At 38.9% G+C, this 25,966-nt stretch overlaps 1 protein-coding gene across 1 annotated transcript in view; it reads right to left on the bottom strand.

Annotated features, from left to right (window-relative positions):
• The window catches only part of rbm45 (RNA binding motif protein 45), a 114,505-nt gene extending 89,463 nt beyond the window's left edge, over positions 1-25,042 (bottom strand). The window contains exon 1 of the mRNA XM_051710493.1: positions 24,568-25,042. Coding sequence (XP_051566453.1) covers positions 24,568-24,837 — 270 coding nt within the window. The 5' untranslated portion in view covers positions 24,838-25,042. The remainder of the gene's footprint in view (positions 1-24,567) is intronic.
• Positions 25,043-25,966: the final 924 nt, after the last annotated feature.

Below are 25,966 nucleotides of genomic sequence, written 5' to 3'. Positions count from 1 at the left end.
CGTCTCTTCCACTTTGTGCGTTCACTATCAAAATCCTTCTAAACTTTCACGGGACCACAGACAGCACACATGCATCGCAGCTAGCGTTTAATCTTCACCCTGCGTGCTGCAAATAAGACAAAGAAAACAAACACATTTATACAAAGAATCCCTAACATTCCCTTAAAATCCCCATTAGTTGTGTAATAAAATGTGATTAGAATTTGAAGTGCTATTAATACAGTAGGCTACAAATCTGAAAATGGCAATATATGCTGAACACTTGTATGCAGAAAGTGTTCATAAATGTTTTTACTGATATAAAAATGTCAATTATATAAGTAGATATATGCAATATACAGAATATGACAATATGACAAATGACAATTTTCATATATGTATCATGCTTTTTTAAACACTTGTGGAATTTAAATGTGTACATAAATGCACAAATATATGAACTCTAATTGTATTTTTCATATATGGCCATATCCCAGATTTAAATATCAGACAATGTAATAATGACAACAGGCCTAATTATTGAATCCTCATTTGTGTTTTTAGCTTACAGATTTATTGTAAGTCTATTTTAAACTACGATATGTTTTACTGCATTCTCTGAGGCAGAACATGTTAATACAAAAATAATTAAGGGTCTTTCAATACCCAGAGCATTCACCTAAATGTTTCTCACAAAATTTGAGAAAAGCAGCAGCAAATTCAGCTAGCCAAAATACATGGCCATTTCCTAACTACACCGTAATTTCATGACCAAACTTTTGTTGTGGCAATGCAACTGATTATGTTGTGATAACCGGAAAAGTTAAATTCTTGTATTCATTGCCACAACGTAACTTTGGAACGGTGCCAGTCCATCATGACAAAATTGTGGCAAGGTCGTGGATCAATAGTGTCACACGTGCAGGGGGGGGACACTGACTATGCTAAATTGCAAATGGATTTTTGATATATCGAGTGGTGTTGCCATGGCGACGTGATAAATTAACGTAAAAAAAAAATAGGAAAAAGTGTCTCATATTTTCTGCGTACATAGTGTTATTTACATCAAAATTGAGCCAAATGTTTGGCCTTGAGGGCTGATCACATTTTGTGGCTATTACGAGTCAAGGTCATAGCGCCACCAACTGGCGGAAGGAAGTGTGGCACGTTTAACAGACTTTGAAATAGCCATCTTATGTTTACATGAATTGCTTCAAAATTGTTTAGAATAATGTCAAGACGCTTCTTATGTAAATTTGTAAAGGGATATTTGATATCTTAAATACTGTTGCTATGACAATGCATTAATTGTTATTATTCCTTTCTTCCTAAATTTGGGTGTTTTTGAAGCATTTGGCATGCTTAAAATTTCATGAAATTTTGCACACACAGAGTTGTTGCAAATATTTCTGGACAAAAGTTCATGCATGGGCATGAAGGGGGGCTCTGTAGCACCCATTTTAAAACAGGTGTGTAAGATGACCTCTGTAGCAGCCCCATTTTCACCTACTGTTACCAAAATTGGTACATATATAGTTCTCAGCAAGCCAGACAACATTCGTAATTATAGTTGTGGTGGTGGGGGCGTGGTCGAGCATTCGTACGGAGAGAGAGAGAAAGCGGTAAGGGTGCACATACACCTGAGCCTTATAATGTCTAACACCTGTTTCTAATTGCAGTAAGCATTGGGGAGAGTGATATAAAGGGACCACGCCAGAGACAAGGGAGAGAGAGCAACTGGTCAGAAAGAAACTGTGTGAAACTGTGACCTAATGAGTCTTGTGCTGAAAAGCGATCTTTAGTTTAAGTAAGTCATACTTTTGAGTTGAAGAACCCAGTTCCCTGTGTCCTCCTTTCCCTTCCCAGCTTTACAGAAAATTATACCGTAATATCTATAAAGTCTTAGTCATCATTGTGTTGTTTGATTAAATACAATTAGGAAGTGTGTATAACAATAAGTAATTAAATAATAATTGTATTTAGAAACCCAGTGAGAAAGCTGAATGCGACTGTGGCAAGGAACACAAAACTCCATAAGATGTTGGTTAATGGAGAAAAATAACATTGGGAGAAACCAGGCTCACTGTGGACGCCAGTTCCCCTCTGGCTAACATCATGAATATAATGTCAATATTACTTATTTATGTGCAGTGCAATTCATGGTTTAAAATTATTAAACTAATTAAGTGTTAAGGGCCAGTGTTTAAACAATTATTTTGTAAGAACTGCAAGATTAATGACTAATGTCTTTGAATTTCATCCTGGATTAACTGCAGAAGTTCATATAGATGCATTGTCCTTTGATAGTTGGCTGATGAAGGCTTTTGTTGGCAATTTATTGATAGCCTATGTATTCCATTTTAAGAGTGTAGTCCATCATTAGACCAAGGTAATGCAGGCCGAGATCAGTGAGGTGCTACGCAGTTCAACCAGATGGTAATTTCGGTGAGGTCTATCCTAAATCCAAGGTTCAGACAATGGCATATGAAGTATCCCATGTCTTATGGTTGGAGTTGGCATCAGTTCATCCTCTGACGTCCATCGTAATAGACTGAAGTGATGTCTTGCTGGCACCGGCTGCATTTTGTCATCATCTCTCAGAGACCCGTAGCAGTGGAGTCCGATACAAAGCAGGAATGGAGCTGGATCCAGCCGGTTCGATATCGAACGGTGTTGCCATGGCGAGGCATTAATGTCGAAAATGGGAAACAGGAAGTCTCTCATATCTTCTGTGTGCAATGTGTGATTAAGATCCAAACTGAGATGTATGTTTAGTCTTGGGGACTAATAACATGGATTTGACTATTTTGGGTCACGGTCATAACACCACCACCTGGCAGCAGGAAGTCTGGCTCTTACAACAGACTTTAGAATAGTCCTCTTATATTTACTCAAATTGCTTCAAAATTATTTTGAATAATGTCAAATGCTAAATATATGTGTCCACCTTGCATTGTTTTCCGAAAGCCACCAGGTGGAAATGGACCAGTTGTGCTTGGGCCCGCTGCTTGCAGCTATATTTGGTTTTGTTTTTAACTCTCATTTATCGCTTGTTCTTCCAGATTAACATTTTTATTTGTTCAAACATAACAGAACAAAGCAAAATATACATGCACAGAGTCAATCATTATCCCCCTTAATCCACATTAATTCCCTATCTCCCTCAAAGCCCCCAGCTCCCAAAAAACATTCCTGTGGTCCAAGCCTGAGTATCCACCTTTTTTCGGACTTCTCCATGGGCAGCACCATTGCGGCGAGAGACTTCCTCTCGGATGCTCAACACTTTCGCTTAGTTGTTGTTATCAGCTAGACTAATGTTACTGGTGATGGCGAGCAGCTAAGGGTCTGGATAATTATGTTATAGGGTGTTATGACAACTACAGGTGGCTTAAAAACTACTAGAAAATGAATGTCACAACGATAAGCCCCCCAAAAGCTACCAATGCTGAAACATTCCAAATCAAACAAGATGTAATAATCAGAGGTTGCATTAAACTAATTCTCACTTAGTCACTTGCCTTTTTTTTTTAAACATTGATAATTCCAAATACTGTCCATCATTTAGGAAGATAACAAAGATGAAAAACATTTAAACCAAGCCTTTGTTTTATTAATCATCTTTACAAGGTTCATATCTCATGTCATGCGTGCATGTGAATGAGGGAGAGACCAAGTTGTTCTCAGCGGAGTGCGTGAGAAGGCGGCACTTGTTAAAGCAGAAATAATGCAAAGGTTTGTGCCTCAAATCTGAAGATTTTTAAATCCAACCAATTATGACCATATGTCCTCTTTTCACAGATGTTTCCTCTTTTTTTCTAACCTTAAAATGCAACCAGTCGGGATTTCTAGATTCCCTAAATGTCTGCGATTTGGCTGTTTTCATATTGAACTGCTCAACAAAAAAACGTAATTAAATCTAGCGCATCATATACGTGAATTCTCTCTCTCTGCGTGCGGTATGTATGTCTGTCTCTCTCTCTCTCTCTCTCTCTCTCTCACACACACACACACACACACACACACACACACACACACACACACACAGGGCGCGTATAGAGAGTGCTAGAGCCCAGTAACTTTACCACGTAATTGTGTGTGATTGTGTACTTATCTATTCAGGGATTCCCGTTGAAACTGAATGTCTACACGCGGCCTTTAGTGAGAAAGGGATTTAAGTTAAGTAAATCCAGACTGTTCACTCATTTTTGACTGTTTTTAGTGATATTTCAGTGCTTGGTAATGGGAATAAGCTGCAAAGCGGAAGTATGTAGCATCCGCATTGGAAGAACATAATGGGTAATTTCGCTGCCTGTGGAAAAAGGTGGATACACATATAAACACAAAGAGAAAAAAAGGTTTCTCTCCACATGGCCCTCACAGAGACCCTTCCAGAAAGGTCATGTATTTGTCCCATTTCTTACCATATGCATCTAATCTGCCAAGCTGTTTGTAGGACAACTTTTTAATTGCCGCCACCCTGCCCAATTCAGTGAACCATTCTTGAAATGAGGGAGTGCTAATTTACTTCCATCCTCTAAGAATTGTTTGTCTGCAAATCATTACACTAGTTTGGACCCAGCTTTTTATGTTTGTCACCTACTTTAATAACCAATCACCCAATATACATAGTCTAGGGCAGAATGAAATATGATTAACTAAAACCTCACAGATAAAATTCTGGACTCAACCAGAATTCTTGAATCTTGGCGCAGAACCACAGAGCATGGGCTATGTCTCCACTCTCTAACTGACATCGGCAGCAGGTAGTTGTGTCTTTTGAACCAAGCCTAAACAATCTAGGAGGGAGTCCAATAGAAATTATGCAAAATCTTAAACTGAATAAGGTGTGCCTTGCATCCCAATTTTTTTATTTCCCACTCCCCATACTCCAATACCAATTTCAAATCTCTTTCCCATAACCTCTGAAGAGCTGTTAAGGCCCCATCACCAAGACTCTGAATCAGCAAGGAATAATACGGGAGGTCACGTGACGCCATGAGAGGAGCAGACGTGTTAACGACGAGCTCTGTGTGCTTTTCTAGTTTTTTATTATTTTTGTGTTATAAATCGGTGAGATTCGACACATCCTTCTACATATTTAGTCAACATGGCAAAGAATTCAAAATCCTCGGGCTCTGGAGATATTAAAAGACACTTACATGCTCAAGCTGATACCTCAGATAGGCCCGCAGACCAGGGACTCAGTTTGGATTGTGCGGCGGGAGAAATTCAGCGTCAACTGGTGAGCATGTCTGTGATGCTGACGAAAGTTGTTGCAGACTTGGAGGATCTTGTTGTAATATGTCAACTGATTACGGCGATGGAATAAAATTCTCTGACATCGAGAGACGGATCGATTATCTGGAGTCATCGGAGAGGGAATTGGCTGCTAATCCGCTGGCAACCAAGGCAGATTTACAACACATTTTTGAAAATCTGGAAGACCTTGAGAACCGCGATAGGAGGAATAATGTGCAAATTGTTGGAATTCCTGAGTTTGAGGAGGACAGATATGGTGAAATTCCTAGACGAGCTCTTCCCAAGTCTGCTCGACATAACAGGCCATAAGCTGGAAATCGAGCGAGCTCACAGAGTCCCTGCTCGGAGACCCGCTGAGGAAGACAGGCCCCAATCAATTCTGGCCAAATTTCTCAGATCATCCGATAAAGATCTTGTGTTAAATGAGACAAGGAGCAAAGGAACGCTTTCTTGGAAGAATCACAACATTTTCTTGTTCCCAGACTTTGTGAATTAGACGAGAGAAATGCGATCGATTCAAGGAATGCAAGAAACTCTTACATCAACAGAAGATCGCTTTTGCTCTGATGTTTCTGGCCAAATTGAGAACAGATACATATAAGGATGGCCGCAAAGTATTTACACGTCCCAAGCAAGCACAGTCCTTCACAGAAACACTGGGTGTGTAAGCCATTTGGTGTTTCTCATGTGGCTCCAGAGTGGAATGACTCACTGTACTTACTCTTGGCTGTCTAAGGAAGCTGGGCTGCATTTTTTGTTTCGGTTTGTGTTGGTTTCCGCCTAGCGGCTGGAGTTTGTTTTGTGGAATAACACTCCTTCAAGAAACTCTTACATCAATGGAAGATCGCTTTTACACTGAAGTTCCCGGCCAGATTGAGAATGGATACGAAGGATGGCCGCAAAATATCTATATGTCCACAACAAGTGATTTCTTTTATAAAGCTGATGGACTGAGGAAGTCATGGTGTGTTTTTATGTGGCCTCCAAGTGAATTTGACTTTCTCAATACACTCTTGACCGCCCGAGGAACTGAGACACCTGTTTTGTTTCTTTTTGTGCTGGTTCCGCCTAGCGGCTGGAGTTTGTTTTGTGGAATAACACTCCTTCAGCACAGTTATGAATGAATCTGCAGCAGATGACGTAATTCTCCCAATGTCCTGCAAAAATACTCCACAAAACAATCTCCAGCTAACAGGAGGCATAAGCATAAGCCTCCTGTCAGCTGGAGATTGTTTTGTGGAGTATTTTTGCAGGACATTGGGAGAATTACGTCATCTGCTGCACTCATTAACAGCCGGCTCACTGAACACTCATTTGACTCATTTGATATTTTTTTATTTATTTTATTATTACTTTATGTATGTATAATATATATATATATACAGGTGCATCTCAATAAATTAGAATGTCATGGAAAAGTTCATTTATTTCAGTAATTCAACTCAAATCGTGAAACTCATGTATTAAATAAATTCAATGCACACAGACTGAAGTAGTTTAAGTCTTTGGTTCTTTTAATTGTGATGATTTTGGCTCACATTTAACAAAAACCCACCAATTCACCATCTCAAAAAATTAGAATATATCATAAGACCAATACAAATAACATTTTTAGTGAATTGTTGGCCTTCTGGAAAGTATGTTCATTTACTGTATATGTACTCAATACTTGGTAGGGGCTCCTTTTGCTTTAATTACTGCCTCAATTCGGCGTGGCATGGAGGTGATCAGTTTGTGGCACTGCTGAGGTGGTATGGAAGCCCAGGTTTCTTTGACAGTGGCCTTCAGCTCATCTGCATTTTTTGGTCTCTTGTTTCTCATTTTCCTCTTGACAATACCCCATAGATTCTCTATGGGGTTCAGGTCTGGTGAGTTTGCTGGCCAGTCAAGCACACCAACACCATGGTCATTTAACCAACTTTTGGTGCTTTTGGCAGTGTTGGCAGGTGCCAAATCCTGCTGGAATATGAAATCAGCATCTTTAAAAAGCTGGTCAGCAGAAGGAAGCATGAAGTGCTCCAAAATTTCTTGGTAAACGGGTGCAGTGACTTTGGTTTTCAAAAAACACAATGGACCAACACCAGCAGATGATATTGCACCCCAAATCATCACAGACTGTGGAAACTTAATACTGGACTTCAAGCAACTTGGGCTATGAGCTTCTCCACCCTTCCTCCAGACTCTAGGACCTTGGTTTCCAAATGAAATACAAAACTTGCTCTCATCTGAAAAGAGGACTTTGGACCACTGGGCAACAGTCCAGTTCTTCTTCTCCTTAGCCCAGGTAAGACGCCTCTGATGTTGTCTCTGGTTCAGGAGTGGCTTAACAAGAGGAATACGACAACTGTAGCCAAATTCCTTGACACGTCTGTGTGTGGTGGCTCTTGATGCCTTGACCCCAGCCTCAGTCCATTCCTTGTGAAGTTCACCCAAATTCTTGATCGATTTTGCTTGACAATCATAAGGCTGCAGTTCTCTCGGTTGGTTGTGCATCTTTTTCTTCCACACTTTTTCCTTCCACTCAACTTTCTGTTAACATGCTTGGATACAGCACTCTGTGAACAGCCAGCTTCTTTGGCAATGAATGTCTGTGGCTAACCCTCCTTGAAGGGTGTCAATGATTGTCTTCTGGAAAACTGTCAGATCAGCAGTCTTCCCCATGATTGTGTAGCCTAGTGAACCAAACTGAGAGACCATTTTGAAGGCTCAGGAAACCTTTGCAGGTGTTTTGAGTTGATTAGCTGATTGGCATGTCACCATATTCTAATTTTTTGAGATAGTGAATTGGTGGGTTTTTGTTAAATGTGAGCCAAAATCATCACAGTTAAAAGAACCAAAGACTTAAACTACTTCAGTCTGTGTGCATTGAATTTATTTAATACACGAGTTTCACAATTTGAGTTGAATTACTGAAATAAATGAACTTTTCCACAACATTCTAATTTATTGAGATGCACCTGTATATATATAATTTTTTTTTTTTGTTTTGTGGAGGAACACACCTTCGAGACAGTTCTGTGAATGAATCTACACGTTCTTTGTGTTTATTCTACCTATTGGCTGAGGTTTGTTTTACAAAGTATTTTCTATTATGTAATTTTGCCTCACAAAAGTTGTGCAGAAGCACCAGACTTGGGCAATCTGATGGCAAAGTTGTCGCGGGGGCTCTCGTAGGTATACATGGACCTTTTGAGTTTAGAGGGATGGACACTGGTTGGTGCTGTTGTGCGCAGGGTTAATGCGCAATTTGTCTTTTTTCTGTTTGTTTGGTTGCACTAATGTTGAAATGTGGTCTTTAAAATCTTGTTTTTGACACACAATTTATTTTTTCTATTATATCAAAATGTCAAATGTTAATATGAGTGGGTTATCTTTCTCCATGTGGAATGTGAATGGGTTGGGGCACCCCATAAAAAGAAGGAAGGTTATTTCTTTTCTTATACGCAAGACATATGACATAGTGTTTCTTCAAGAAACACATCTTTCCTCACAGGAAGCTGAAAAATTTGGGAAGATATAGGGTGGATATGTTTTCTTTAGTGCTGGCTCAAGTAAGAGCAGGGGAGTCATTACATTGATAAGTAAACATCTACAAATCAAATGTCTCAAACAGATTAAAGATAGATTAGGAAGAGTCATTATTATTTTAGCAGAAATTCAGGGGCAAAGGTTGGTTTTGGCTAATATTTACGCACCTAAAACTGATGATCAGGGCTTTTTTTATAGATTTTGAAGGGATGTTGCAAGCCGCTGGCACACCTCATGATATAATATTGGGAGGAGACTTCAATCTTTTAATGGACTCAGTCCTTGATCATAGTGAAGCAAAAGTGTGCAAGCCCCCTAGACCAACACTGACGGTCACAGAATGTGTGAAAATCTTGGTCTTGCAGATATTTGGTGACTTTTGAACCCATCTGATAGAGACTATACATTCTTTTCATCCGTCCATAAGATTTATTCAAGAATAGATTTTTTATATAAGTCCCTCATTTCATCTGTTGTTGATTGCTTAATTGGAAACTTATCTTAGTCTCAGATCATGCCCCGGTGAATTTAGAGGTGTTGCCAAATATGGAGAAAAAGAAATCATATGTATCATGTATCCCTTTTGCAAAATCCTGATTACCAACAAATGTTAAAGACTGAAATCAATGTCTATTGTGGCCGTGGATTGGGAGGCACTCAAGGCAGTTCTTAGGGGTCGGATCATACAGTATGACTCATTCATCAAAAATTCCAAAGCACGAGAACTCGTGGAGTTGGAAAGGAATATTAGAAGTGCAGAGGCAGAGCTGAAGTGCCAAATTGACCCGGCTAAAATGCAGATATAATACTATTTTGTCGTGGAAAGTGGAGTTTTGGTTATTCAGGGCAAGACAAAGCAGGGAAGCTTTTGGCTAGATATATAAAGCAGAGAGAGTTTTTTTTCAACCATTCACTCAGTGAAATCTGCTGGTGGTGAAATTTTTACCTCTGCCATTGATATTAATAATGCCTTTAAAGAGTTCTATCTATACGTGTTCATCTACTGATGAAGATATTAGAAACTTTGTGGAACCATTAGAACTCCCTAAATTGACAACTGAGCAAAAAAATTATCTTGATTCTAAGATAATCTTGGAGGAAACTGACCTTGACGAGGTAATTAAGGCATTACCTACAGGCAAGGCTCCAGAGCCAGATGGTTTTGCCACTGACTTTTTTAGATCTTATGCTATAGAACTGGCTCCAATTTTGTTAGAAGTTTATACGGAATCATTAAAGAATGGAAAGCTTCTGCCAACCATGACACAAGCCCGGATCAGTTGGATTCTTAAAAATGACAAAGATCCAAGCGAGTGTATATGTTACCATACAATTTCCCTGATCCAGCTAGATGTAAAAATGTTGTCAAAAATTCTTGCTAATCGATTAAGTTATGACATCTCTTATACATATAGATCAAGTGGGGTTTATTCGGGGTCATAGCTCTTCTGATAACTTTAGGCGTTTCATCAATATCAAGTGGTCAGTGGCGAATGATCAGACTCCGGTCGTTGCCATCTCATTTGACGCCAAAAAGGCATTTGATATGGTAGAATGGGATTATCTTTTTAAGATTTTGGAAATGTATGGGTTTGGGAGTACATTTATTGGTTGGATCAAGTTACTTTATAGACACCCTATAGCAGCGGTACAAACAAATGGATTAATTAAAGATTATTTTACTCTGGATAGGCTTTCCCCATTCTGTCTTGCCCTGGAACCATTATCAGCCGCGATAAGAAAGGAGAATGATTTTCCAGGGGTGGTGGCGGGAGGTGTGGCGCATAAGATTCTGCTTTATGCAGATTATATTTTATTATTTGTCTCTGACCCTACTAGATCTATGCCTTGCCTCCACAGAATTATTAATTAGGTTGGCTTGGGAAAGATGTACCCCCCTGGGGGGTAAAACGGGCCCAAATATGCCCCATAGGAATACTATGGCAAGGGTCTCACCCATGAAAACAACTGTTTTTTCCCTACTATGACAAGATCCTTTATTTTGTGGGATCATATCTCCCAATCAAAATGTCGTAGAGACATGGGGGTGGGCTCATTTCACTCGGGCTAACAATCAGTCTTTAAGTATCACCTTGGAAATGGCATAGCCATGCCCTAACAACCATTTATGGGACCCTAGCAACCACCACCCATTAACTTCCATTCAAAATGGCTCAGAAGGATATCTTCAGAACAGAATGTCATAAACACTTGGGGATTGGCTCTTATGAGTAAGCAGCCAATAAGAATCACTCTGTTCACTGGCTAGCCACACCCTGGCAACCATTTAGAGCACCCTAGTAACCAACTCTATTGCTTTCACTTAGTGTGTGATATCTTCAGATCAGAATGTCTTAGAGACATGAGATTTGGCTTGATTTAATTGGCTGAGCAATCAGTCTTCAATTATCATCATGGGAACTACTTAGCCATGCCCCAGCAACCATTTAGAGCACCCTAGCAACCAAACACCATTGACTTCCATTCAAAATCGCTATGATGGGTATCTCAGGATCAGAATGTCGTAGAGACTTCCAGATTTACTTATTTCACGCAGGATAGCAAGAAGCCTTGTTTAGAATCACCTTGGTAACTGCCTAGCAACCAGATGTGGTTACCCTAGCAACCAATTAACAAATCACATATCTCTGCACCAGAAAATCGCAGAGACTTCAGAGTTGACTTATTTCACTCAATATGGCAAGTAGCCTTGATAAGTATCACCCTGGTAACTGCCTAGCAACCAAATGGGGTTACCTTAGCAAACAAGTAACAAATCACATATCTCTGCAACAGAACAACGTAAAGACTTCTGGTTTCGTTCAATGGACTCAGAGTAGCAAGGAGCCTTTTGAGTAACCCTGGTAACTGCCTAGCAACCAAATTAGCTCACCCTAGCAACAAAGTAGAAAACACATCTATCTACTGTTTATCTGAGGGTCATTCTCTATCTATCTATCTATCTTTTTTCTGAGGGTCATTATCTATCTATCTATTATCTATCTGTTTATCTGAGGGTCATTCTCAATATATCTGTCTATCTATCTATCTGTTTATCTGAGGGTTATTCTCTATCTATCTATCTATCTATCTGAGGGTCATTGTCTGTCTGTCTGATAGACTGAATGGTCTTATAATCTTTAAACTTTGAACTTTTAAAACTACTACTTAAACATATAACTACTTCAAACTTAAAACCTTCAAACTTCAAGCTTTTACAACTACTTCAAACTTTCAGGCTAGGCTTTCTCAAGCTAACCTAAAGTTTGTCCACAAACTTTTCAATCTAGTTATTATTATTCTTCTGAGACTAAAATTTCTGACTCTAACTCCTCCTAGAGCTTTTAAGCTACAGGCACCAAACTCAGCACAGACCTTCAGACTAATCCTGAATAGTGTGCTATATCTTTTCTAACTGATCGGACTTACGGTTTTCCCACAGCGGACGATCAAACATCGGAAAAATCCCCATTCACTTACACTGATGGAATGTTCAGACTATTCAAACTCCAACTGTCAAAAATGCAAAAGTATACAGCCACACAGAAGACCTTTAATATGCCTTTAGCTGCTCTAATTTACAACTCATACTTTCAATCTATCTATACATCACTCCATCACTTTCTTTTCTATCTTTACATCACACCACTCTTTAGAGACTTCTGGTTTCGTTCACTGGACTCAGGGTATCAAGGAGCATTGTGAGTATCACCTTGGTAACTGCCTAGCAACCAGTTGGGGTTACCCTAGCAACCAAGTAATAAATCACATATCTCTGCACCAGAACAACGTAAAGACATCGGGTTTCTTTCATTTGACTCAGGGTAGCAAGAAGCCTTTTGAATATCACCTTGGTAACTGCCTAGCAGCCAGATGGGGTTACCCTAGCAACTATGTAACAAATCAAATATCTCTGCACTAGAATATTGTAGAGAAAGAGCCTTTTGGGTATGACCCTTGTAACTGCCTAGCAACCAAATGAGCTATCTATCTGCCTCTCTATCTATCTATCTATCTATCTATCTAACTAATATATATATATATATATATATATATATATATATATATATATACTTTTAGACTAGGCTTAAGCCAACCTAAAGTTTGTCCACAAATTTTTCAATCTAGTTCCTTTTCCAAGTTCTCAGGATACAAATTCAACTGGTCAAAATCTGAAGCTTTGTCTCTGACAGCGTACTGTCCAGTAACGGCCTTCCAGCTGGGTGCCTTCCAGTGGCCCAAACACAGCATTAAGTATTTGGGTATTTTATTTCCAGCAAATTTGTCTGATTTAGTTACTGTTAATTTTGACCCTTTAATAAAAAGGTTTGAGCGATGTGGACAGGTGGGCTTCATTACATTTATCGATGATTGGGAAGGTTAATGTTATTAAAATGAACTGCATTCCAAATTCAACTACCTGATACAGTCACTCCCTATAGATGTCCCCCTCTCTTATTTCAAGCAATTTGAGAGCATAGCGAAGTCCTTCATTTGGAATGGTAAGCGCCCCAGATTACATTTTAATAAGCTGCATAGGCCGATTGACAAAGTTGGGCTAGGCCTACCCAAGATTTTGTTTTATTACTATGCGTTCAGTCTCAGACATTTGGCTCATTGGTCGCTTCCACCTGAGAGAGCCCCTCCCTGATTTTGTATTGAACAGGAAGTTCTTGCCCCTATTTCTCCATTGGAAAGCCTTTCTATCAATCTAACCAGAGAAGTTAAATCACACCTCGTTATTTCACATTTGCACTCGGTATGAGTGGTATGAGTGTTTAATTCAGATATTTATCCAAATGTTGCCTCGAGTTTATGGCTAAACCCCAAACTATGCATTAATAAGTCCCCTTTCTGTTGGTCAGAGTGGATTGTGAGGGGGGTTAATACACTCGGTGACCTATATGAGAGTAGTGTGAGATCCTTTGAAAATTTGGTTCAACATTTTGGGATCCCCAGATCTCAGTTTTTTACAATTTCATTTATGCATTTGGCAGATGCTTTTATCCAAAGCTCTGATTACAGGGACAATCCCCCTGGAGCAACCTGGTGTTAAGTGCCTCAAGGACACAATGTTGGTGGCTGTGGGGATGGAACCAACAACCCTCCGCTTATCAGTTCAGTGTTTTAGTCCACTACACCACCACCACTCCCACTTTTTAGGTATCTACAGCTGCGCCACTTGCTCTGTAGTATTTTTGTGAATAGCATATACCCCCTAAAGCAGCAGATACTCTAGGAGAGGTGATTACTGCTTTTGGAAAAGGTCATGAGGCATCAGTGTATTACTCCTTGTTAATTCAGTCTGGGGGGGTGGAGCCTCAACCACTCTCAAGAGATTATGGGAGAAAACTTTAAACTTGGAATTAGAGGAGGGAGAATGGGCTACGATTCTAAAAAAAACATAAAACCTGCATCTAGAGACGCAAGGGTGCGCCTTATACAGTTCAAGATTTTACAACGGTTCTATTGGACCACCTCTAAATTGTATAGGCTTGGTCTTAAAGACACACCCACCTACTGGTGATGCCAATCAAAGGACAGAGACATAACCCATGTCTTTTGGGGGTGTGTTGAGATAAAGAAGTTTTGGTTAAAGGTTCAGAATCTGGCGTGCAATGTGTTAGGCACTCGGGTATCATTTTGCCCCAGACTTTGTATCTTGGGTGATGGGGTGGTCATCGACATTGAAAGTAGACACATAAAGAGTTGGGTCTTAACCAGTGTCATGATCGGCAGGCAGATCATTTTAAGGGGCTGAAGGTTGGCTGGAGCACCCTCTTTTCAGGAGATAGGAAGGGTGGCGGCCTTTGAGGAAGGGGCATTTAGAAGAATGGGGAGGTACAACATGTTCGCAGAGAAATGGGGTGGGTATGTGTCATTTATGGATATGTGATTATTATTACTATATTTTTTTACTTATCTATTTATTTCTTGTGCGTGTGTGTGTCTATATCATTTGAGACCACTGTGATGTTGTTGGGGTCAGAGTGGGATTGGGAGGGGTAATAGTGTGGGTTAAAACTGATTCTGTGTATATATGTTTTGTTTTACGGTATTCATATATGTGAATCAATAAAAAAAATTAAATCTGAAAAAACAAGGAATAATACACTGACACGTCATGCCCCTTTCCAAAGGTTGTGAGCACCATACAAAGTGTACTACCACCAAAAATAGCACAAAGTAAATAGCGCAACTGTAATTACCTGAAAAATTGAAACCTAGAAATCCTAAATTGCTGTGTTATATTTTCAAATGATCTCAAAGCTCAGTTTTCATAAAGGTCAACAAGTGTAGCAACACCCCTCTCCATCCATTCTTTCCAGCAAAAAGGGGACTTGTTAATACATAATTTGGGGTTCAGCCATATGCTTGAGGAAACATTTAGGTAAGTATCAAAATTGAACATACATGAAACTTTTGTCCATACTGAATGTAAGTGTGAAATAATGGGATTCATTTTTACTTCTCTAGGCAATTTAAAAGAAAGACTTTGTAATGGTGAAATTGGGGCAAGGATCGCTTGTTCAATGTTGTACCAGGAAGGGGCTCTCTCAGGTGGAAGAGACCAATGGGCCAAGTGTCTAAGATTAAAAGCATAAAAATAAAACAAAATTTTGGAGAGGCCTAAACCTCCTTTGTCAATTGGTCTATGTAACTTTCTGAAATGTAACCAATGTCGTTTATCATTCCAAATAAAAACTTAGATATTCTATCAAATTGTTTAAAATAAGAAAGAGGAACTTCTAGAGGGAGAGACTGCAGTAAATAATTGAATTTGGGGATACAACTCATTTTTATAACATTGACCTTCCCAACCATAGACAAATGTAGTGAAGCCCACCTAACAACATCACACGAGAACATTTTCATTAATGGGTCAAAATTAACCAACTAAATCTCTCAAATTTGCTGGACATAAAATGCCTAAGTACCTAATGCCTTGCTTGGGCCATTGAAAGGTGCCAGGTTGGAAAGCTGTGGTAGGGAAATATGCTGTCAGACCAAGAGCTTCCGATTTAGACCAATTCACCCATTATCCTGAAAATTTGGAGAAAGAATGAATAATTCCGTGGAGGCTAGGCATAGATCTTCAAGGATCGGAGACAAATAATAATATCATCTGCGTAGAGTAAAAGTTTATGCACCACACCTCCTGCTACAATACCAGCAAAATATTCTTCTTTTCTTAATGCAGCTGCTAATGGTTCCAGGGCAAAACAGAACAGCAAAGGGAAGAGAGGACTGCCTTGCCAGGTTCCCCTACCAAAACCAAAATAATCTGAAATTAATCTATTAGTTTGCACTGTCATTGACGGTTGTTTATAGAGTAACTTAATCCACCCAATAAAAGGGTTCACAAACCCGTAAATTCCTTAAATCATTAAAAAAAAAAAAAAAATTCCATTCCGCCCAATCAAACGCCTTCTCGGCGTCAAGTGATATGGCAGCAATCGGGGTCTGATCATTTGCTACTGATCACATATTATTTATAAAACGTCTAATATTATCAGAAGAACTATGACCACAAATAAACCCCACTTGATCTATGTATAAGAGATGTAATTAATCTGCTTTAAAAAATATTTTTACATCTAACTGGATCAGGGAAACTGGACGATAACTTTTACATTAATTTGGGTCTTTATCTTTTTTAAGAATGAGACTGATCAGGGCTTGTGTCATGGTTGGCGGTAGTTCACCTTTCTTTAATAACTCTGTGTAAACTTTTAACATAAGTGGAGCCAGTTCTGTGACATAAGATCTAAAAATTCTGTGGCAAAACCATCCGGCCCCAGTGCTTTACCTGTTGGCAAGGCTTTCATTACCTCAACAAGCTCCTCCAAAGTAATATCTGAGTCAAGAAAGTATTTTTGATTGTTCATCAATTTACAATGTTCTAATGGCTCTACGAAGTTGCTATCATCCTTATCGGTAAACAAAGATGTGGAACTATAAAGATCAAAATAGAATTCTTTAAAGGCCTTATTAATATCTGTGGCAGAGGTAAATATATTACCTACAGAAGAATTCACTGAAGGAATGGTGAAAAAAAAACTCTCTCTGTTTTATGTATATGGCAAGAAGTTTCTCTGCCTTATCTGCCTCAAAGTATCTATGTCTTGCCCTGAATAAGCAAAACTAACTTCTGTGATAAAATAAGATTTTGCCCCTGTATTTCAGCCAAAACAATAATGACTCTTCCTACATTATCTTTAATCTGTTTGAAACAATTAAATTGTAAATGCTTACTTATCAATGTAATGACTCCCCAGCTCTTACACGAACCAGTACTGCAAAACACATGCCCACCCCATTTCCTACCAAGTTTTTCAGTTTCCTGTGAAGAAAGGTGCATTTCTTGAAGGAACACTATATCAAATTTTTTTACGCTTAAGAAAAGATATAACCTTCTTTCTTTTTATAGGGTGCCCCAGCCCAATAAAATTCCATGTGGAGCGAAACCTTTTACCTATATTAAAGTGTGACATATTGACATGCAAAGAAAAATTGTGTACCCAAGGCTAAATTATATAGACCACAATTCAACATTGATGTAACCATAAAATTCTTAATAACCCACAGAACATTAAAAATAAATTTTGCTTCAACCTTGCGCATAACATCCGACGGTCCATGCATGCTCACCAGATCCTCTGTGACACCACTGCTACAAGATTACTTCAGTCTGGTATTTATTTATATATATATATATATATATATATATATATATATATATATATATATATATATATATATATATATATATTTTATTTTTTTTATTTTTTTTTTTACATACACCATACAACTGAAATGCACATGAAAGCTTTCAGTGAAATAGGCCCCAGTAAATAACATCGAACCCACAAAATGAACAAATAAACACAACAATAAGCCAATAAAGGAAAAGAAAAAAAATAAGAGAGAGAGTGAGAGGCAGTGGGCAACAAACCGAATAAACCCTCTCATCAGCAAAATGCACAAGATGTAGTCCATACCACTGATTCAGCACGGGCAAAGCCACCACTCACTCCATTAATTGAATGAAGGCCAAAGCTTCTCGTAAGCATGTGAAAGTCTTACATCCATCTTTGGCAACAATTCTCAGTTTAATTCCCGGGTAAAGCAATGCAAAGCTCACATCCTGTGCATAAAGTAACTTCTTACACTCTTTGAATCTCTCCTGTTTCACTTGTGTAGCACTTGTAAAGTCCAGAAAAACCATAATGTTGTAATCCTTCCAGCACAACTTGCCTTTATTCCTCACCACAGTAGTTTTTGCACACCTTGTTCATTCACAAAGAAAAATGTTTATGTCATAGTAAAAGTGATAGAAAATAAACAGTTCACAGCATCAAAATGAGTGTGTTATGAGACATTATAAACAGCTCTATTCACTTACGCTAATGTTATTAGATAATGTTATCAGCCCAGCCGCCTGAGAGAGGAGGAACGGCTGCCGACCGCAAGGGGAGGAGGGGCTACTGGCCAACCGCCTGGAGCGGGAGAACCGCTGCCAGGGGCGGGGGAGACCCCTACCATCCACCGAAAACGCGGTGGGGTGTTCCATCCGCCAGGGGCTGGAGGACTGCCTCTGATCCAGAAAGGGGGGGGTTGTGTACATCATGCCGGGGGCTCCCTGACCAGAAGAAGGGAGGAGTGTGGCAGGGAGGAGGGCGTGGCCGGGTCGTGATGCTGCACACCTGGTCCCTAATCAGGCTAATCAAGCCCACAAGAGGAATAAAGGCGACCGGAGGCGGCAGTTCGGGAGAGAGTGTGATATGGGCAGCTGCCCTGTATGCGTTTATGTTTGTGTCTTATTGTTTAATTAAACATTACTTTGATGCTTTGTCCGGTTCTTGCCGCCTCCTTTCCATTTGACCTTGTTACAATATGTAATCGCTATTAAATGACGTTTTTTCCTTTTCAAGTGACAAGAATTATTAGTTGCCTAGATTCTGATTCACAGTCTCCACAGTTTTTAATAAAATTACGGTGTAATTTAACAATCTTTTACAAAAAACTTTAGATAAATATGCATCACAATGTCACTCTTCATTTCAGCCCACGTACAAATATCATCCATTCCATTTATGAGAGTATTTTGCCAAAAATTGTCCATCCACGGCAATCTCCCATTCATTCCTATTCCAGACCTTATTCACGGTAGCGCCATCTTTGATTTTTAATGGGAATGACAACGAGGCTGTGAGGGATAGACTTACAGTCTCTTCAATGGGCCATACTGCAGTTCAAAGTATTTTTAGATTGCTCCATGGACAAAACATTGATAAAATATCTTTCCAAGAACATTCAGTTTACAAAGAACTCCAGACAACATGAGTTGTGGAAAATCAGATGTGATCTAGGAGCTTTATACAGCTTTATGCCATTCGTGCCACTGAAGAGACTGTAAAGTCTATCCCTCACAGACTCGTTGTCATTCCCATTAAAAATCAAAGATGGCGCTAGCGTAAACAAGGTCTATAGGGAGTTCTGCAGAGCTGGTCAGAGCGAGTGACCATAACTAAGGGGGGGGGGGGGTGGAGCTTAGCGAAGGGTCAATTAAAAGGGTGCATGTCATTTTGAATGTTTAAATGGGTCTCTTATGTCCGAAATCGCCCCTTTCCACTATAGGGCTGAAACGATTAGTCAACATTATCGACAATGTCAACAAAATAAGTAAATACAGAAGCAGTGTTGTCCTGACGTGAAATAAAGCAGAACCTTATCTGGCATTCCACTTGAGCAAAACTTAACTGCCAGAGAGTCTAAAAAGAAAACACCCCAGCATTATATCTTAAATGCATCCTTTATTCAGTTTCAAATAATAAGGAAGCAGTTGTGTAAATAAGCACAAACTCAGAAACTGGCATTTCTCTGTGTAGTCAGAGCCGCTTCTATGAGTCGTGTGAAAAACAGAGAGAGAGAGTGTTTCAAACTGTAGATTATAACATGATGGCTCACGACGTAGTGAATCATAATATACTGTATGTGTCATGGTGTGTATCTTATTGTAAAGAAGAGGTTTTTTTGTGAGTTAACGATGGATCGAAGTTAACAAAAAGGTGAGAGTAGTCTTTGCACAATGGGCTATGCAAAAAAAAAAAATTTTTTTTTTTATTTGTCATTTTTGGTTTGTTTTCCAATATACAAAACGTACAATTACTTTAGAGCTATACTGCAGAAGATTTGTTTTTTTCGGAGAATGTTGAATATAATATTTAACATATTTTAAAACAACATACATTTACCTGAAAAGCAACATAAGATATAAAGACTTTATTGCGCTGGCAGAGTATGAACAAGTGAAAGAAATACACTTATATACAGGGGTAGTGTTGTCAAAAGTACTAGTACTTTGGTACCAAATCTGTACTAAAATAAAAAAAAGATGTCACGATACCAGTGTTTCTGCAGTCTGGTAGTACTGAGCACCGACTCAATCCGGTACCAGCGTGTGTACATTTACATTTATGCATTTGGCAGATGCTTTTATCCAAATCGACTTACAGTGCACTTATTACAGGGACAATTCCCCCAGAGCAACCTGGAGTTAAGTGCCTTGCTCAAGGACACAATGGTGGTGGCTGTGGGGATCAAACCAGCAACCTTCTGTTTACCAGTTATGTGCTTTAGCCCACTACGCCATCACCACTCCGTATGACTGACACATGACTGCTTTAAAATGCTAATTTTGAGCATGTGCTCTGTTACTCCTTACACTGAAATGGACAATTAATCAAATTAAAATTGTGACATTTCCTAGTGTTATTTATTAAACTGCTAAAGGCTGCAATCTTAGTGTGGAAGAGATGCGTACTTTGAATGAATGCATAAGTCCGACCACTCATACAATGGAAACTCCACAGACATTGAGAATCATTCATGACATGTTGTATCAGATGACTGAGCAGAGCACTAATCTACTGTGAACCATGCAGCACATGTAAACTATATAATTAAATCACAGCATTTGCCCTTTAATCTCTCAACTCAACTTTATTTATATAGCATTTAAAACAATAGAGTTGACCATAGTGCTTCACAGTAATAAAATGTAAAACATAACATTTAATAATTACCACATACACAAACACCAGTAATCTAAAACACAAAATACAAACACATCAAATCTATGTCATAAATTTCATTTGCCAGACTCAAAGACCAGTGTAAAGAGATGAGATTTCAGATGTGACTTAAGTCTCAGTTTAGCAAACTGTTTCAGGCAAAAAATACACGTCATAAAATATATACATGTTTTAAAATATAAGCTAGAGCCCTGAAATTTAAGAAATTGTGACAGAAATATATTACAACTGTATAGTAAAATGTAATATTCACTGTTATGATAATAATAATAATAATAATAATAATAATAATAATAATAATAAAGCAAAATACCACAAGCAAGACTGCTGTTGAATAAAAGTTTAGCAGTAAAATGCAATGACATGATGAAAACTTCTATTTTCACTTGTTAAAAGTTTTAAGAATGAATTGATTAAACACTGTAACACATCAATGGAAAGGAGGCGGCAAGAACCGGCTTGATAATCTAAATAATAGTTTAATGAGAAACTGAACCAAAAAGACGAACACACACAGGTGTCGGACAGCTGTCCGTAACTCTCTCTCTGTCGCACTGCCATCTCCAGTCGGCCTTTATCCCTCTCGGGCCAATCAGCCTGATTAGGGGCCAGGTGTGTAGAATCACAACCCGGCCCCGCCCTCCGCCCTGCCACATTCCTCCCCTGTTCTCTCAGGCCAGGGAGCCCCCGGCATGACGTACACCCCCCCCCTTTCCCTGGTTCTCCAATATACCATAGCCTGGTCCTCGGCCACTCCTCCACCCTCTGGTGGATGACAGCCACGCCCCCCCGGGCAGATCGGAGGCAGTCCTCCGGCCCCTGGCGGACGGAATGCCCCGCCAAATTTTCGGTGCACGGAAGGGGTCTCCCCAGCCCCTGGCAGCAGTTCTCCCGCTCCAGGCGATCAGTTAGGAGCCCCTCCTCCCCTCGCGGTCAGCAGCCGTTCCTCCGCTTTCAGGTGGCCGGGTTCCTACGTCCCCCGGCGGATGGCCACGGCTGCTCCGTTGGGGTGGATGGTAGTGGCAAGGACTCTACTACGGCGCATCCCTCCTCCTTCCCACGTCTTGGCACCAGTGTAACACATCAATGGAAAGGAGGAGGCGAGAACCGGCTTGACAATATAAATAATATTTAATGAGAAACTGAACCAAAAAGACGAACACACACAGGTGTCGGACAGCTGTCCGTAACTCTCTCTCTGTCGCACTGCCGTCTCCAGTCAGCCTTTATCCTTCTCGGGCTAATCAGCCTGATTAGGGGCCGGGTGTGTAGAATCACGACCCGGCCCTGCTGTCCGCCCTGCCACAAACACCATTTTGACATTAAATTAAACTCTAAAACATGGAGTTCTGGAAAATAATAATAACAAAAAGGAAAACATGATTTGGTAAAGAATAAAACAGATTTCAGTAGGGTGCTACTTAAAACACTTAAGCAATGTATCCTTGATTGAAAAACAGTTGAAGGAAACATATCATATCATATGTCATATTAGCAGAGAGAGAGAGAATGAGAAAGAGAGTATGAGTGGGAGAGAGACAGAGGGAGAGATGCCAGTTGACAGCTTCTCCTACATATTTTATGAGTTGGCTATTTCGCATGATTTCGCACGATTTCGTTAGTATGAATTCGTACTATTTCATCATGTGTAAATGCCAGGATGTGTAATGCTTAAGTAGTAACGCGAGTTCCACGCAAGATATCAAGGACATGCTTATTAATATTATGCCCTTACCCAAACCCCTTATCTAAATCTAACTGATTAGTAGAGTGTGTAAACATGACAGGAAGCTGTCATGTGTGACAGTAGCAAGTAATTGTCGCGTATTAGATGAAAACGATGTCCAGCGACATCACTGGCTGTAGGCGGTATTGGCTGTAGTGAACTCATAACAGCCGGCTCACTGAACATTCGTTTGTCTGTCCGAGGATTCTGAATGGTTTTATATCAGCTGAAATTTGTTTTGTGGAAGATCACACCTTTGAGACAGTTCTGTGAATGAATCTACATGTTCTTTGTGTTCATTCTTCCTATTGACTGGGTTTTTTTCACAAACAATCCGATGGCAAAGTTGTCGTGGGGACTCGAGGGCATTCATGGACCTTTCGAGTTTAGAGGGATTGTCGCCAGTTGGCGCTGTCGTGCGCGGGGTTAATGCGCATGTTTTTCTTTTTTTGTCTGTTTTGTTCGGGGGGATGTTCGGGGGTTGATTGTTTCATTTTGGGGGACGGGGTCAGGGAGGGGGGGTTGTGGGGTTTAAATGTTGATTTGATATATATGTTTACAATTCATTGTAAAAAAAAATTTAAAAAAAGAATGTAAAGATGAAGTTTAATTGGTTATTAACCCTAACAAAAATGGTCGCAATTTCGAGCCTTGTAGCTGTTTATAAAATAGACTGTACATTATAAATATGTTGACACAATTCAGTATTGATGTGATTCCATCACAACTGTCATTTTGATATATCGATGAGCTATTGTTTTATAATAATAGAATGTATATATTTTCTGTATAACCAAGTTACGTTACACTAATTAATGGAGATTTTTGCATTATCTTGAACAATGTCTAGCATTCATTTCATGTATTATTGTAGTTTATCTTGCTGAATAATTACAGATTAACATTGACATTAACCTGAATTTTAGTATAAAGAGAAGATCGTTGAAAATATTTGAAAGTTACGAAGCAAGGAAGCTTGCAATTTGTCAGCGTTAGCAGGCAAGATCAAGTTAGCTAAAATTACACAGGTCAATCCTTATGACACTATATTTCACATGCTTTGCAGTTATGTAAGCATACCTGTCCAATAAGAATGCCAATTCAGGGTCGGTTTTGATCCCCAAAACCGAACAAAGTTCCCTCCAGGAATCAAATGCCCTGCCGATGTTCACTCTAGTTTTCGCTCAACCACGATCACGTTCCTGTTTAGCCAGACAGGATTCAGTAGATAAATGTTTGAATAGCGGAAGAGAAGCTACTGTCTGAGGCAAGGCTCTCGGGAGCGCGCATAAATGTCACATCCTTTGGATTTTCCCGGCAAAAGCGGCCCGCTCCCTTCGCATGAAAATCAGGCTACAGGCTTTAATAGGCAACCTAGGAAGTCCGGGAAGGCCTCTTTTTTTAAGATGCGTTACAAGCCGTTCACACACTGGCAAAAAGGAAATGCAAATATTACATGAAAAATGTGACATATTGAACCTTTAAGCTCTTTCAAAATTTGATTAATTGTGAAAATTAAGTGATTAATCATGATCCAAAATTTTTACTGACTGACAAAACTTTTTTAGATAATAATTTTTACAAAACATACAAAGGTTGACTTCATATTAATTGAGACACTACTTTAAATAAAAAAATTGATTTCACCCCAAAGTTAAGCATTTTGTATTGTAATTATTTTTATTATTTATTTAATTTACTTTTAATTAAATTAGTTTATTTAAAAACAATTCCATGATAGATTGGTTTTCATTACTGTATTGCAATAATGATAATTTTTTTCTCATAAGAGGGGAAACTTTTTTCCTTAAATTTTGTTCTGATTTGTATTCTGAATTTGTGTTCCTGATTTTTAAAATTTCTCTGGAGAACCATGTGAATTAGTGAAGGCAAAGAAGTGGGGATGTATACATACATACATACATACACACATACATACACATACACACACACACACACACACACATATTGCCATACCTTTATAGGCTTGGTTCCTTCGGCGAGGCATCTGCCGTGCATTTCCTCCATAGCAGTGCATGCTTGAGAAGATTTGGCGAATTTCACAAACGACACTCCTTTCGACTCTTTCGTCTGCTTGTCTTTCACCACCCAGATGTCCTGAATCTCACCGAAAGCTGTGAAATGCTCTCGGATCATATCTTCAGTTATGGATTTACTGGTAACGAGAAACAGACGACTGTTTGGAGGCTCATCCAAATATGAAGAGGGTCTGTTAGACTCGTCCATAATTACAGTAATGAATCAAATGTTTAATCATTAATTCACTTGATCTCTTGGCCAACAAGCAGATTCACTGTTGTGCCTCCAAAAACTGAAGTCTGACCCTTGTTAAATAAATACGTAATTAGAGCAGTATGTGTTCAGATAAATTAAAAATATTAATATTCTGACCTCGATGCCTCAACAACACACGTGAAAACAGCAACAACGACACTCGACCAACCGGAAATATACAATTCCATAATAAAAGGCCAAATGACTTTGACTACTCGCACTTAATAAAAAATAAAAATAAATAAAAAAAAAAAAAATTAAAAAAAACGTACTGTTATTGTGGAAATCCGATAATTCCCATGGTAACAGCTGCAGCGACTACTCTGATCAGTGAATGAATTTCGTAAAGGATGACTTGGGGGAAATACTTTTAACACGCGTTTTTATATGAGTTTCTTATGGAAGCCCAGGAGTGCCGTTTACAAAAAAATTAAGGAATAAATGATCAATCTATTAATTTGAAAATAAAAATGTGAATAAATAAACCAATTTATAAACGGACAAATTAATAGACACATTTAAATGTGAATAAATAAACCAATTTATAAATGGACAAATAAATAGACATATTTAAATGTGTTTTTTAAATTAATGTTTTAAAATGTACTTATATTTAGCAATGCACATTAATAAGTCATTATTAAATGCACCTTTTAAATTGCATTTTAAAAAGCATTTGGCAATTGCTTTTCCTCATCCATTTGCCAATTGCTTTTCTTTTTATATTGATATTAACATTTTATTGATAAAATAAAAAAATAAAAACAGGATTGAAGAAACAGAAAATACACACACAGAATCAATTTGTAAAAAAATTATATGTCCCTCCCCCTGAATTTGAGTGCCCAATATATCACACACAAAACTCTTAACCCTCAAAAAAAATTCTTGGATCTTAACACACCACCAAAAAACATGGGTTGTGTCCCCATCTTCTGATTGGCATCACCAGCAGGTGGGTGTGTCTTTAAGACCAAGCCTATACAATCTAGAGGGGGTCCAATAGAATCGATGTAAAATCTTAAATTGCATAAGGGGCACCTTTGCATCTCTAGATGTAGACCTGACGTTTTTTAGAATC

The sequence above is a fragment of the Myxocyprinus asiaticus genome, chromosome 11 (assembly GCF_019703515.2).
Source record: "Myxocyprinus asiaticus isolate MX2 ecotype Aquarium Trade chromosome 11, UBuf_Myxa_2, whole genome shotgun sequence".
NCBI lineage: Eukaryota > Metazoa > Chordata > Actinopteri > Cypriniformes > Catostomidae > Myxocyprinus > Myxocyprinus asiaticus.
This window is presented reverse-complemented; position numbering and strand designations above follow the sequence as displayed.